Genomic DNA, 12,672 nt, shown 5'->3' on the forward strand with positions numbered 1-12,672 from the left:
GTACGCAGTTGTCTGGCGGTGTCCTTTGTACGAATCGTTCGTCCCCCCCCCCCCCCAGCTCGCTGTGAGACGCGTCAATATCATGTTGATAAAATCGGCAATTCATTTGCAACTCTTTCTTAGAAATTTACAGACTATATCGCTCGAAGTACGCTCATACAGGGAAGAAGGTACTGTATGAGTTATTCCGAACGAGTTTACGAATTTTTTAATTTACGAACAACTTTTTGTACTGTGGGGCACGTATTTGGACGATTTTCGGAGATGAGGGTGAGGTATTGGGCATGTCGGGGATGGGGGTTCGCAGTCGGTTAAGGGGGGTTCGCTGTAAAGGGGGTGTTCGCCCGAACCATAAAAACCCCCCCTGGCTACGGGCCTGACTGTGTTGTAATAATCTATTATTGTTGTAAGCTCATAATTATATCAAAATGTATTATAATTACGCTTCTTGGTTGAGTAATCGTCAGTACAAAAATCACCGCGCGTCGTTACAGCAGAAAGATGTCGCCGGCGGCGCGGAAAACAAACGAAACAACTACTATAGGGTGACCAACAGATGATCGAGAAATGGCTGAGCAAAATTCCGTTGAAGAACAAAAAGAAGAGGTAATAAAATCACCTTATTAGCTAGTCTTAGATATTTAGTAAAAATAACATATTTTTATGACTTGCATACTTTATTAACTATTCTTCAATCGTTATCATTCATATTCAAAAGGCTAGTGCCTAGGCTAGGCCCTTGTTGTGAGTGATTGTAGGATTAGGTAAGCCTTTATGCGGCGTTTGTTTCGGTTTTGTATAGTTATTGGTCGTTTCGCTCTAGTTCTTCTAGCCTAGTACAGTGTATTTAAATACCTGTAATTATTTTGCAGCTTTTTGCCCTCCAAGCAATATTTGATGATGGTAGTATCGTTATACAAAATGATGATCCAGATAGTGGACCGTTTTCTTTTAAGGTTTGTTTTGACATTTCTTTTTTTGCTAATTAATAAAAAAAACAACAATTACTAGTAGGCCAAGTAGTAGTAGGCTAGTACAGTAGTATCAGGAGTTATGTTGTTTTTTCTATTATTTCATAATTGAATGTAATTTAAAAAGTTTAAACTTGTATTGTATCACATTTACTGTACACTATTGTTTACCATATATAAACTTACAAAATAACCCAGTCAACTAAAGATAGACTGATCAATTTCAATCTATTTTAAAAAGTGGGTAGTACTGTATTAGTAAGAAACAGAATTAAAAATAAGGACAAATTTGGTAATTTGTAAGATTGGCAGTTGAATTTTCTCATACTCATCAAAGGCTAGGCTATAATGGAAGTGTTGATTAATTGTAAATTTTGGTTGTTTTTAACTTAATTTTTCAAAAATATACCTTAATTTCTCAACAATAACTTACTTTTCAGCAATAATTATTAGCTTATTTTATTTCTTTTTTATCATACCATAGTTCAAAGTTCCTGTGCAATTGATTGGTACAACAATTCAAGTTGAAGTGTGGTTGCCAGATCAAGTGAACTGCAACATTGCAAAATCTGCTACTGCTCACTACAAGCCAGAGTCTTTACGACCTGACTTTGCACGTACTATATCAGGTGACTTATTTTTTAAATATTATACCTGTATGCCCGAGGCGTTTATTGTTGAGAAGTGGAGTAGGAAGGAATTCGTTTCAGGAGTGGTGAAGGAGAGGAAACAAATTCACTCATTACAAATGCTCGTACACAAGAATTGTTAAAATACACTACTCTATTTTGTTACACTAAAGAACATTTTTCTAAGCTGTTAACATCAGTCTATGATTATCAAATGTTTGTATTAACAAGCACGAATGTGCAATACTCGGGGTACAGCGAAAGAAGCTGTAATGACGTCATAAGACCGGATGTAACGTCACATACACATCAATAACCACGCTACCAAATACGGCTATACGGTACCATCTTCGAGACGTGATATGGCTGCATCCGGTTTGAAATTAAAAAATCCAGCTCTATAGCTTTGAGGACATGTCCCTGTAGTATATTCATGCTAAATCCCAGCTCAATACTACAACAAATAAGGGAGGAGTAGTACTTTATAAATCGCACTTTTTGCTCAATAGTGTCTGGATGGTAGAAGAAGAGGAAAAGATGAGAGAGTCCTAGACTCAGGTACCCCGAGTAATAAAACGAGATATACTCTATATCATATTACGTATACAGTATATTTCACCATAAAGTTAAAGAAAAATAGGTTTCGCCAGGGCTCGAACAACCGGGACCTTCTGCGTGTTGTTAAGCAGACTTGACAACCACTACACTACGAAACCTCTTGCACTAAAAATGTGGGTTACACAAAGTTTTTTAATCCATTTACATTACAGAATAAATATGGTAATAAGCACAAAGCAAAAGAAACATGTGTAAAAGTGATAATTACCGATTACACAAAATAGTTATTAAAATAATAATAAAAATAAGATATACTGTGTATAATTATCATATTGCGTATACAGTACTTTTCACCATAAAATTAAAAAAAAAGGTTTCGCCCGGGCTCGAACCAGGTACCTTCTGCGTGTTAAGCAAACGTGATAACCACTACGCCAAGAAGCCGCATATAACTACCTTACGCTGTGTGGTGTGTCACACATTGTGGCTTCTTAACTAAACAAATTAATTAACAAAAAAGCACGAATGTGCGATACTCGGGGTACAGCAAATGAAGCTGTAATGACGTCATAAGATGGGATGTGACGTCACATACACATAAATAACCTACCAAATACGGCTATATGGTACTGTACCATCTTCGAGACGTCATATGGCTGCATCCGGTTTGAAATTTAAAAAATGTCCCTGTAGTATATTCATGCCAAATCCCAGCTCAATACTACAACTAATAAGGGAGGAGTAGTACTTTAAAAATCGCACTTTTTACTCACTAGTGTCCAGATGGAGGAAGAGGAGGAGAAAATTAGTAAGTCCTAGACTCGGGTACCCCGAGTAAAAACAGAAAATATACAATAACATTAACAATGCAGTTGATAAATACATTGATTTTTATACTTTATGTGTCAAGCCAGTGGTAATTCCAAACATTACATGAATGTATTTGAATACCGGTGCAAGTTAAATGAAATTAAGAAACAATGTCAATATCATTTGCATTATGATCATCCTTTAAAAAAACATGAGATTATTGCTATTGAAATGAGTAGTGTTATTTGTTGAATGTATTCATTAATATTTATATTTACAGTTTTTAAATTTATTTATAGGTATACAGGGACCTACTGTATACGTTTGATATCGTATGTTTTTAAATAACCAAGTTTTAGATTATATTCTGTTTTGTTTAAAGCTCCGTCTACACCATCAAACTTGTTTGTGATGGCATGTGCCCAAATATTACATTTTTTTGTCACAAAGTTTGATAGTGTAGACAGTAATAATACTTTTTTATTTTGCCTAACATATTGATATTTTTGCATGGTAAATCCTTTACTGTTATTAGAGTTTAAATGTTTTAATATTCTCCCACAGGTCATAGGTGGCACACAAAATTCAATGTATCAAATTTAACCCCAATTGAAATTGACATGATTTTCCCACCCAACTACCCTTCAGAAGACCCACCCTCATTCAAGTTGTCTTGTTTGTGGTTGTCAAGGCAACAATTGTCTGCAGTCTGTAAACAACTTGATAAGTTATGGGAAGAATATAAAGAGATGCCGGTTGTTTATACCTGGGCTGATTGGATTCAACATCATGTACTTAGGTAAATAATTATTTAAAAGCTCAAGTACAGGCATGAATTTTAAATATACTATCTGGTTAATTGTACATAAACAAGTATCTTTAACAGAAATCGAAAAAACATGAATTTCTTTAAAATGGCCAAATAAAAAAAATTCTGCTATGAAAGCCAGACAGACTTTTTTTAGTAGTTAGGTAGTTTAACCAATGAAAAACCATATCCAGTGACTCCCTAGAAAGTGAAAAAAAGTTGGTAGGTACACAGGATAAACATGGTCCACTGTATTAACATCTGTCTGATTATCTAAGACGAATAAAGTAAATATGAGAAAATCAAAAACTTGTCTGTGTGATGCAAATTGTCATGAACATTTATATTTTTCATGATTTTCCAAAAACAATGATAGCCACTTCTATTAACACATTTAAAGTATAATATCTACCAAACTTGCCATACAAAAACCCCAACCCCAATAGTATTATTATTATTATTATGGGTGTTCCTGCTAAATCTAGTGTAATTGGTCAGCATTTTAACAAGTAAACTGCTCTAGCCAACTGATTTGATTTCAAACAAAGTTAAACAATACAGATTAAAGCAAACAAAAAATGCAATAAATGTGTTATGGTATCAGGGATATCCTTCTAAATCACCAAAAGGTACTGTACATCTTAAGGGGTAGTTTACTGCAGTTGTCATTTGGGATGTCAAAGTTCACTTGCATATGATTAATTCAGAGAGGTATAAAAATAATTATTTTTTATACCTCTCTGATTAAGTATTCATAAATAAGCATAAATGACAATTTTGTTTTCTTAAAGTTTTCTAGGAATTAGTGAAACTGTAATGATTGGTAATTTTTCAACCAATGACAACAATTTTGACGAAAGAGTAGCAACAGGGGAAACTGATTGTATGAATGAGATGATTAACATTTTAAGGTAAGGTTGTTGCAAGTATAATTTTAGTGTAGTGTAGGCTTTTTGTGGACAAAGTAACTCAAAGTAGTCGGGTAAAGTGGAGACCCATTCATATAAACCAATGTGATTTAATTATGGTCTATTATCAAGTTTAGCACGATAAAGAGACACTATTCACATAGAAATCATATGATGATCTGTTTATGCTAATGAGGTGTTTTGTTGCATAAAAATAAATAATAATAAAATAAATATATATAAATACTAAAGAAACAAAATACTAACTCAAATGCTGATTGGTTGATTCTATCTTATGGATTAATTAATCACATTAAAAGGGTGGAGTTGTGGCTTGGTGGTTATGATGCTTGGCTACCTACCACCAAGGGTCCTGGGTTCAGTCCTGTCACATGTCTGGATTTTTTCTAAGGACAAGGACACTCCCAAAGACTTGTAATAAGACTTTGTTTATGTAGAGCATCTTGTGTATATGTTTGTGTTGTGAACCTCTGAGGGTCCCTAATGATCAGCAATTGCTGGATGGATCATCCTCATTAAATATGGTGTAAAAAAAAAAGTATATTAAATCATGTTTCCCCAGCATGTTCCACTGAATCTATTTAAGCTGTTATTTGATAAATTTAGGTTCACATGAAATGGCTTGATCATGGTCAGTAGAAGCATGATCAACGGTGAATTCCTCTTCAAATTAAAGTACACATGTGAAAGTGGCTTAAACTTTGTGCCGAATACTAGTTGCTGCATTATGGGAGTATTTTTTCATGCATGTTTGATCCAAAAATGACCGGGGTAATAATATTTACAGTGTTTAAAGGTTTCACGACATTAGGCACTTTGTAAATCCAGGATATTATTATTATTAATGAAAAATATGTTAATTTGTATGAAAAAATTAAATTGTTTTTTCAGGTTTAACTGTCAGTGTGAAATGAAAGTGTTCCTTCAGGAGACACATGAGTGTGAGGTATGCTTTGATGTAAAACCTGGTGAAGAATTCTATCGTCTTAATTCTTGTTTTCATCATTTCTGTTACGACTGCTTTCACGATTACTGCGAGTTACACGTAACAGAAGGAACAGTCAAGGCTCTTACGTAAGTTGTAATACCCTTTTGATTAATCCTTTTATTTTCTATCCTCCATTCGATTGGAGGATAGTGGGTCACATGGTATTCAATAAATACTGTTACTATTGTATGTCAGAGTGCAATTTTCTTGTTACACAATATGCATTTTTAATGTAAAGCTCTGTCTACAATATTAAACTTCATGTGACAAAAAAATGTGATGTGCCCATTTATGGACATGATGATGTCATATCACTACCATATTTGGGCACAGCACATCACTACCATATTTAGGTACACTTTATTTATATTTAGGTAAGATGGTAGGTTTTCTTTGGAATTGGAAAGGATAATCTGAATTCATATATGACAAAAGAATTAATTAAAAGTTGCTTGCAAATTTATGACTTTTATTAAAGTAAAGTATACATTTAGCATGTAATAATTTCTTTAATTTTCAGTATATAATTTTATTTTGTAGGTGTCCTCATCAAGAATGCAAAACGCCATTGCCACCTAGGTTGCTACGACAGGTACTAGGAGATGAAAAATACCAAAGATGGGAGAGACTCCTACTACAAGTAAGTTATAGGTCAATGTACATCTATTATTGACATTAGAAACATACCTGTGTAGACTGAAGATGGTAAAAATATGACAAAAACATTTTTTTGAATGCTGTATATGTTGTTATCAATTAATAATTTTCTGATTATTGTTATCAGAAAACTTTAGAAAGCATGGATGATATAGATTGGTGTGTACGCTGTCAGATGCCTGCTACTAAGGAATCACAAGTGGATGGTGCCAGTTCTGAGAAGGCAAACTTAGCATTCTGTACTTACTGCTTCTATTCATATTGTTCACAATGCAAAGATCCATGGCATGTTGTAAGTTGAAATCTTCCCACTTGGAATGACAAAATAGGAATTTTACAGTCCAACTTCCAAGAGTGCAATTCCAATAATGCTAATCGTATCTCAGACCTTCCAGGGTCTCCCACTGATCGCAGACATTTCCCAATATTTCAAAAGATCTCTCTAAATTTACAATTTTTACCAATAGCTTTGGAAATCCTAGTAGTGCATAAATTTACGATTTGGGTTCTACTACCCCTTTTGGTTTACAAATACAGGTTTTGTTGAAAAATTGCCAACTCATTTTTTGCATTAGTTACATTTTCAAAATTAACATCAATATATGCCATACCTATATACCTACCTGCTACTTCTTTAAAAGAAATTATAGATCTCTGGTTTGACCACTCTCTGTAAAGTCTTCCAATATTAAGTTTTTGGATGTAATTTGTACCCTATTCTTAATCAGTTTGGTAATATTGAAAAATAGGAACTGTACAGAATTATTTATATTTAGCACAAAAAGAAATAAGTGTATTATAGTAACATAATGTTTTAACTTTGAAGGGAACTCCCTGTAAAACAGCAGATGAGAAATTACAAGAATTGGAAGAGGAAGATAAAGGAATGACTTCCGAAGAATTGTACATTAAAAGATTGCAACTAACCCAAGAAATTCAATCTGCTGAAGAAATCAAAAAAGTATCTAGGAAATGTCCAGGATGCCTTATACCTATTCAGAAAAATTTTGGGTGAGAAAGATAGTTTTTGTTTTTGAATTGATATAGTTTTTTTAATAGTTTAAATTATCTGAGGAATCAGCAACTTGTGTTGTCATTCTGTGCAATCAATGATAATAATGTAGCCCACATATCCACTAAAAAGCGCTAACAACCACATACTGTAGCTGATTTAGAATCGGATTTCTTTTATTCATTAATTTCATATATCTCATGAGTTTAATGTTTTTTTAAAAGAATTAATTTTATGGAGATACTATATCTGGAACAGTATTTCAAAGAAGCGGAAAGTACAAGGTTGTGACACCCCATAAGAACCATGTGATTGATGACCATTCACACCGACGACAAACCCTGGGGAGACCCATACTCGCTTGATCGTGTCAAGATAACCTTTTGACCTAAAAACACCAGAGTTGGAAGTTGGTACCCGTTGTCCTTGCAGTTCGCCCACCGGAGAACATTCAGCTGTTCAACCCGAGTGTTTTGAACTCTAGAGTTGTTTGATTTTACCTGTCACATCAACCACAAATCCCAGAGTTGTGTATCAACTTGCTTGTTGTTGTGAAAGGGATATTAGTCTCCAGTCATCTCCATAAGCATTTTTTCTTATATATTATCTTATCCATTGTAATTGTATAGTATTGTATGTTTTTGACTGTTGTTATTTTCATTGCAATTTAAATCTTGGGAGGCAAATTTCATTTGCTTGGTATTTGACAATAAATTTTAACTTGAACTTGAACAGTCAAATCCTAGGCATTCCTGTCCTTCCAGCTGATCAGATTGCACGGCAATATTATTCAGTTCTTCAGATGGGGTCTTAAGCCTTTGGCTCGTTTGCATGTGATCCTAGTGCACTGTACTGCCGAATTCATAACAATAATGGAGTGAGTTAATGCAGGGGCGCTGTTTACTGTGCCTAAAGAGCCAACTTTGAAGCCGACTCGCTCTATGGTTCTGATGGTGGAACAAGTCTTCTCGGATAGAGACGATAAACTGTAGGTCCGTGTGCACAGTTTGTACGTGTGCACTTTAAAGAACCCAGTTCATCATTTGAGAGGAGTAGAGGGTTACTTACCTTGGTGAACTGGGGAAAGTAGCCTGTGTGCAAGGGGATTACCACCTAATAAAATAGTGAATAAGTTAATATTGGTAATCCTTGCCTAAATAGTTAAAATAAAAAATACCATATACCACTCCAAAAAATAATATTATAATATTAAAATACTACTAAATATTCTGATGAGATATTTAGACATAAAAATGTTAATAACAAATTTACATTTCTGTAAACGAAGGAATGAAATACATTTTCTTTGTCCCCAGTTGCAACCATATGTCGTGTTCTCAATGCCACACATCATTCTGTTGGCGCTGTGGAAAAATAATTATTGGCTATGATCATTTTGGGGATGGCAGTTGCATACTGTTTCCAGGACAAGAAGAAGGTGACTACATTGTACCTGTTCAAAGACGAAGAATAGATAGAGAATATTTACCTGTAAGTATTATGACTTCAATTTTATTGGAGTATTGAAAGACTATAAGATTTTTTTACAGTCTCGAACCATCCATTTACACTTTTTACGTGAAACAGTAACACAGTTTAAAAGTATATTAGAACCCCCTCATCTGGGATACCTCTATTCAAAGGACATTCCAGTTCAAATTACACAGTAAAATCTCTATTCTTTTGTACACAAATTTTGTAAATAGAGAGGCATTTTAAAAAGCTACGAAAAATAAACAGTGTGGTAAAAAATGTTATCAGATGACTAAGTATAGGTAATATAACTTGCTATAGCAAAAATTATCCACCGTATATCCACCATCTTTTTTCACCTTCTAGGGAGTCACAAGACATGTTATTACATTAGGTTAACCTAACTACTGAAAAAAGGTCTTCATGGTTTTTATGGAAGAATTTTGCAAAATTTTGTATTTGGCCATATTAAGGGAAATACATGTTTTTTCGTCTTAATTTCTGTTACAAATATTTGATTTATGTACAATTAACCAAATATTATATTTAAAATTCATGCCTGTACCTGAGCTTTAAGAGGAGGAATATAGGAGAAGCAATATATTTGTTAACATTATGACCAACCTCTATTTAGGGGACACTGACACACACTGTTGGGAACCGATGGTGCCCCCTTAATTCTATTCTATTGTAAATTTAAAGAATATATCTAAAAATCTGTCAAAATTGATCTAAGGATTTCTTTGGTAAGGTTTACATGAATGTCTTCAATTTCCTTAGAACATCAGAGCTTGTCCCTCCTAGCCATTTTGGTCAAGTCACTTTAACATTATTAATTATTCTACAAACTATACCTGTGTGAAAATACAAACAATATTGTTTCCTTTAGGGTGCAGTAGCTGTCCGTGATGCTCTCAGAAATCCAGACAATATACATCTGGTGAAACGTTGTCCAACATGTGGTCAGCAGAACCTCAAGAATAATGACAACAACCACATTTTGTGTTGGTCATGTCGCAGTCATTTCTGTTTTCAGTGCTTAAAAAAAATTCAGGGTAAAATAATGGACCACTTTAGACCACCAAGCAAATGCCAGCAACATTCAAATTAAAGACCTTCTGTTCTAAAAAGACACGTCATCATCATTATCATCATCTTCCTTTACTGTGCAGAACCTCATTTCAAGTATATTCGCACATGGAGACTTCCTTTATGAGGGGCGCTCATTCATCTGTCCACAACAGGCTGGCATGGGCCAGTACAACAGGGTACCCTACTCTTGTGAAAGATGCACTAGGTTCTTTAAAGTTCACACGAGCCAGATGTGTACACTGGACCAGTTTGAAAGCTCTGTCTACACTATCAAACTTTATGTGACAAAAAAATGTGATGTGCCCATATATGGACATGATGATGTCATAATACTACTGTATTTGGGTGCATCACTACCATATTTGGGCACATCACACTTTTTTGTCAAACTTGTTTGATAGTGTAGACAGAGATTAAGTTCTTTCCCAAGAAGGCCACTAGAAAATGGTCAAGGTGCAACTTCAACCTGTGCCGATTTCAACTTTATTGTCAACAAGAACAAGACAAAAGGGTGATAACATATAGTTAGAAAAATCTAATCATCTAGATAACAATACAAGATAATTAATTATATACAGTCGTAAGCTCCTGGGTTTAGCCAATGTGCGCTCCTAGTCGTTACGTCTTACAGTACTTAATCATATCAGTATTGTCAAATGCTTCAATCCCTCATTTTTAACTGCAATTTTAAGATTGGTTCATATTTTCTGTTGTCTAGTAACCATAGTTTGAAACAAACTCACTTGCCTATTTTGGAATATCAATAGATTAGAAGAAGAAAAGATCCATTGAATAGGAGGAAAGCGATAGATTAGATAGAAAAAGTGGAGCATGAAAAGAGTGAGTATCCTAAACCTCAAAGTAGGGAATAGTTACTTAACAAATATTTTTATATTCGTAAACTAAATTACATGAGTATAAGCAATTAAAGGAAAGATATAGGCCTATAAAGAGAATCATTGCATATAATGTTTATAACAGACTTATTATATTACAGATAGATAGAATTCAGTACAGTAATACAGTATTAAACAGTAGTGTGTATACATCCCAAAGTAAAGTACATCTGCCTCAATTATTTAAACACATATAATTTTATAACGCGAACTAGGTGTAATTATAATATTAGTGAATGTGCAATTTAGTACTTTATACACACATTTTACAAATAGACTTAATTTGGTTTTGTACAGGTAATTTATATCAATTTATATCGGGTCTTTAGTTTATTCGAGGGAGTGTATGTGTTGTGTGTGTAATATGGTAACATGTATAATCTATATATAAATTTACGTAAGGGCAAAATTCGGTAAATTGCGCGTTATTTCTAGAATGTTTACTCGATGGTATATACAGTAAAGTTGGTTCGTACTTTCGGTACTGATTTTAACCACCTGATGTAACCCTGTTTACTAATTAAATTGAGTTCGATAATTAGTTATTGACGATTAAAACGAATTTAGGTTCAACGATTTGCCCCAAATACGGGTGTTTTTCGATGGTGATATACACTGTCTAATGGATGTCCGTAATAATACGAGGATGCTTCGCATTTTCCTATCTCCTCCTACGATAATTGTTTTTAATGGCTGAAAACTGGTTGAACAGCTTGAGTATAGCATCATAATGTTGAAGACAGGCCGATTTTCTTTAAAAAATACTATTTTGATAGATTTAATATACGTTTATACAAATGTATTGATTTGTGATGAATGGAACATTCCAATCTCTGTTCCACAAGTGTCTATTCCCTCAGGCGTCGTAAAGGCAAGTACAGGTACTGTATACTCATAACAGAAATTCGATCCATTTTTTTTTCAATCTGTGCTGCAGAGGTTGGATATAAATTTTTTTTAAACGGATAATGAGCTAGCGTTTTCACTCGCCGTATATTATGTACACATCTTTATTATTGCAGTTAAACCACCCATATCATCACCCTTCCCTCACTGGCATGAGTAGCGTTGTAAAACCAGTAGAGGATAGGCCTACGGTACATCACATGCCCTAAACGCAGAACAACTTTGGTGGGTAGGGGGTGGGTAGGGTAGGAACCAACTTAAGTATGAATTTGCTCTAAGAAACAATTGAAAACCATTAGGCCTACTAATTAAGTTGAGTTAGATAATTTAATATTTATTGACGATTAAATCGAATTTATGATTTTCGCCGAATAGAGGTGGTTTTCACAAATTGTTTTACATTATATAAACATATATACGTCGTAGTGATGTATCGTTACATGTACTGTACTATTTCAATCGACTATGACGGTGATAGTTTCAACAAAGTATTAAATCGCAATGTTTTACTGTGTTTAGTGGTATATTATTTGTAAAACATGAAAACAATTAATATTTCGTTAATAAATGGGTAAAGAATATATTTAAAAATTGTTCCTCTTTGCACCCATCCTCTTCCCCATCCCTCAACCCAAATGTTACATACAACACACAATTTAAGTTTGTTTAAATTTGACTTAAACAATTGGTCTCATTTTGTGACAAGTTTCTCTTTCGGAAGTAATTCCCAGGGTACTAATTTTACAGTACATAAATCACAGTGTCTATTTATTCGTTCCTGTAAACGACATGTATTATTGTCCTGCGGTACGTATACATTTGAAATCGCTGAAATTATTATGTATTCGAGAACCATCTGTGGGCACGACCTAGATGGTACGCGAGCGTACCATCTAGTCAAATAAATTCTCCCTAAATATGAAATATGTACAACACAATATTA

General features: G+C 34.0%; 1 protein-coding gene across 2 annotated transcripts; it reads left to right on the top strand.

Annotated features, from left to right (window-relative positions):
- Nucleotides 1-556: 556 nt before the first annotated feature.
- On the top strand, nt 557-12,372 carry LOC140060111 (E3 ubiquitin-protein ligase RNF14-like). Of its 2 annotated transcripts, XR_011847282.1 has the most exons (12): nt 557-606; nt 873-956; nt 1,456-1,600; nt 3,533-3,767; nt 4,568-4,687; nt 5,597-5,779; nt 6,234-6,333; nt 6,478-6,642; nt 7,177-7,361; nt 8,679-8,853; nt 9,725-10,438; nt 10,695-12,372. XR_011847282.1 is itself a non-coding variant. In XM_072106187.1 (11 exons), the coding sequence occupies exons 1-11, from the start codon at nt 568-570 to the stop codon at nt 9,944-9,946; spliced, it is 1,653 nt and encodes a 550-aa protein (XP_071962288.1). In that variant the 5' UTR covers nt 557-567; the 3' UTR covers nt 9,947-12,372. The 2 variants fall into 2 exon arrangements, 1 of the variants encoding a protein (XP_071962288.1); XM_072106187.1 differs by having other exon boundaries at nt 9,725-12,372.
- The last annotated feature ends 300 nt before the right edge of the window (nt 12,373-12,672 follow it).

The sequence above is a fragment of the Antedon mediterranea genome, chromosome 10 (genome assembly GCF_964355755.1).
Source record: "Antedon mediterranea chromosome 10, ecAntMedi1.1, whole genome shotgun sequence".
Taxonomy (NCBI): Eukaryota; Metazoa; Echinodermata; class Crinoidea; order Comatulida; family Antedonidae; genus Antedon; species Antedon mediterranea.

Excerpts from the sequence above, each read along its gene's own strand:
- LOC140060111 (XM_072106187.1), top strand. The coding sequence starts at position 568 with ATGGCTGAGCAAAATTCCGTTGAAGAACAAAAAGAAGAG. Across the intron at positions 957-1,455 it reads GTGGACCGTTTTCTTTTAAG|TTCAAAGTTCCTGTGCAATT; the intron begins GTTTGTTTTGAC and ends ATCATACCATAG. Across the intron at positions 7,362-8,678 it reads CCTATTCAGAAAAATTTTGG|TTGCAACCATATGTCGTGTT; the intron begins GTGAGAAAGATA and ends CTTTGTCCCCAG.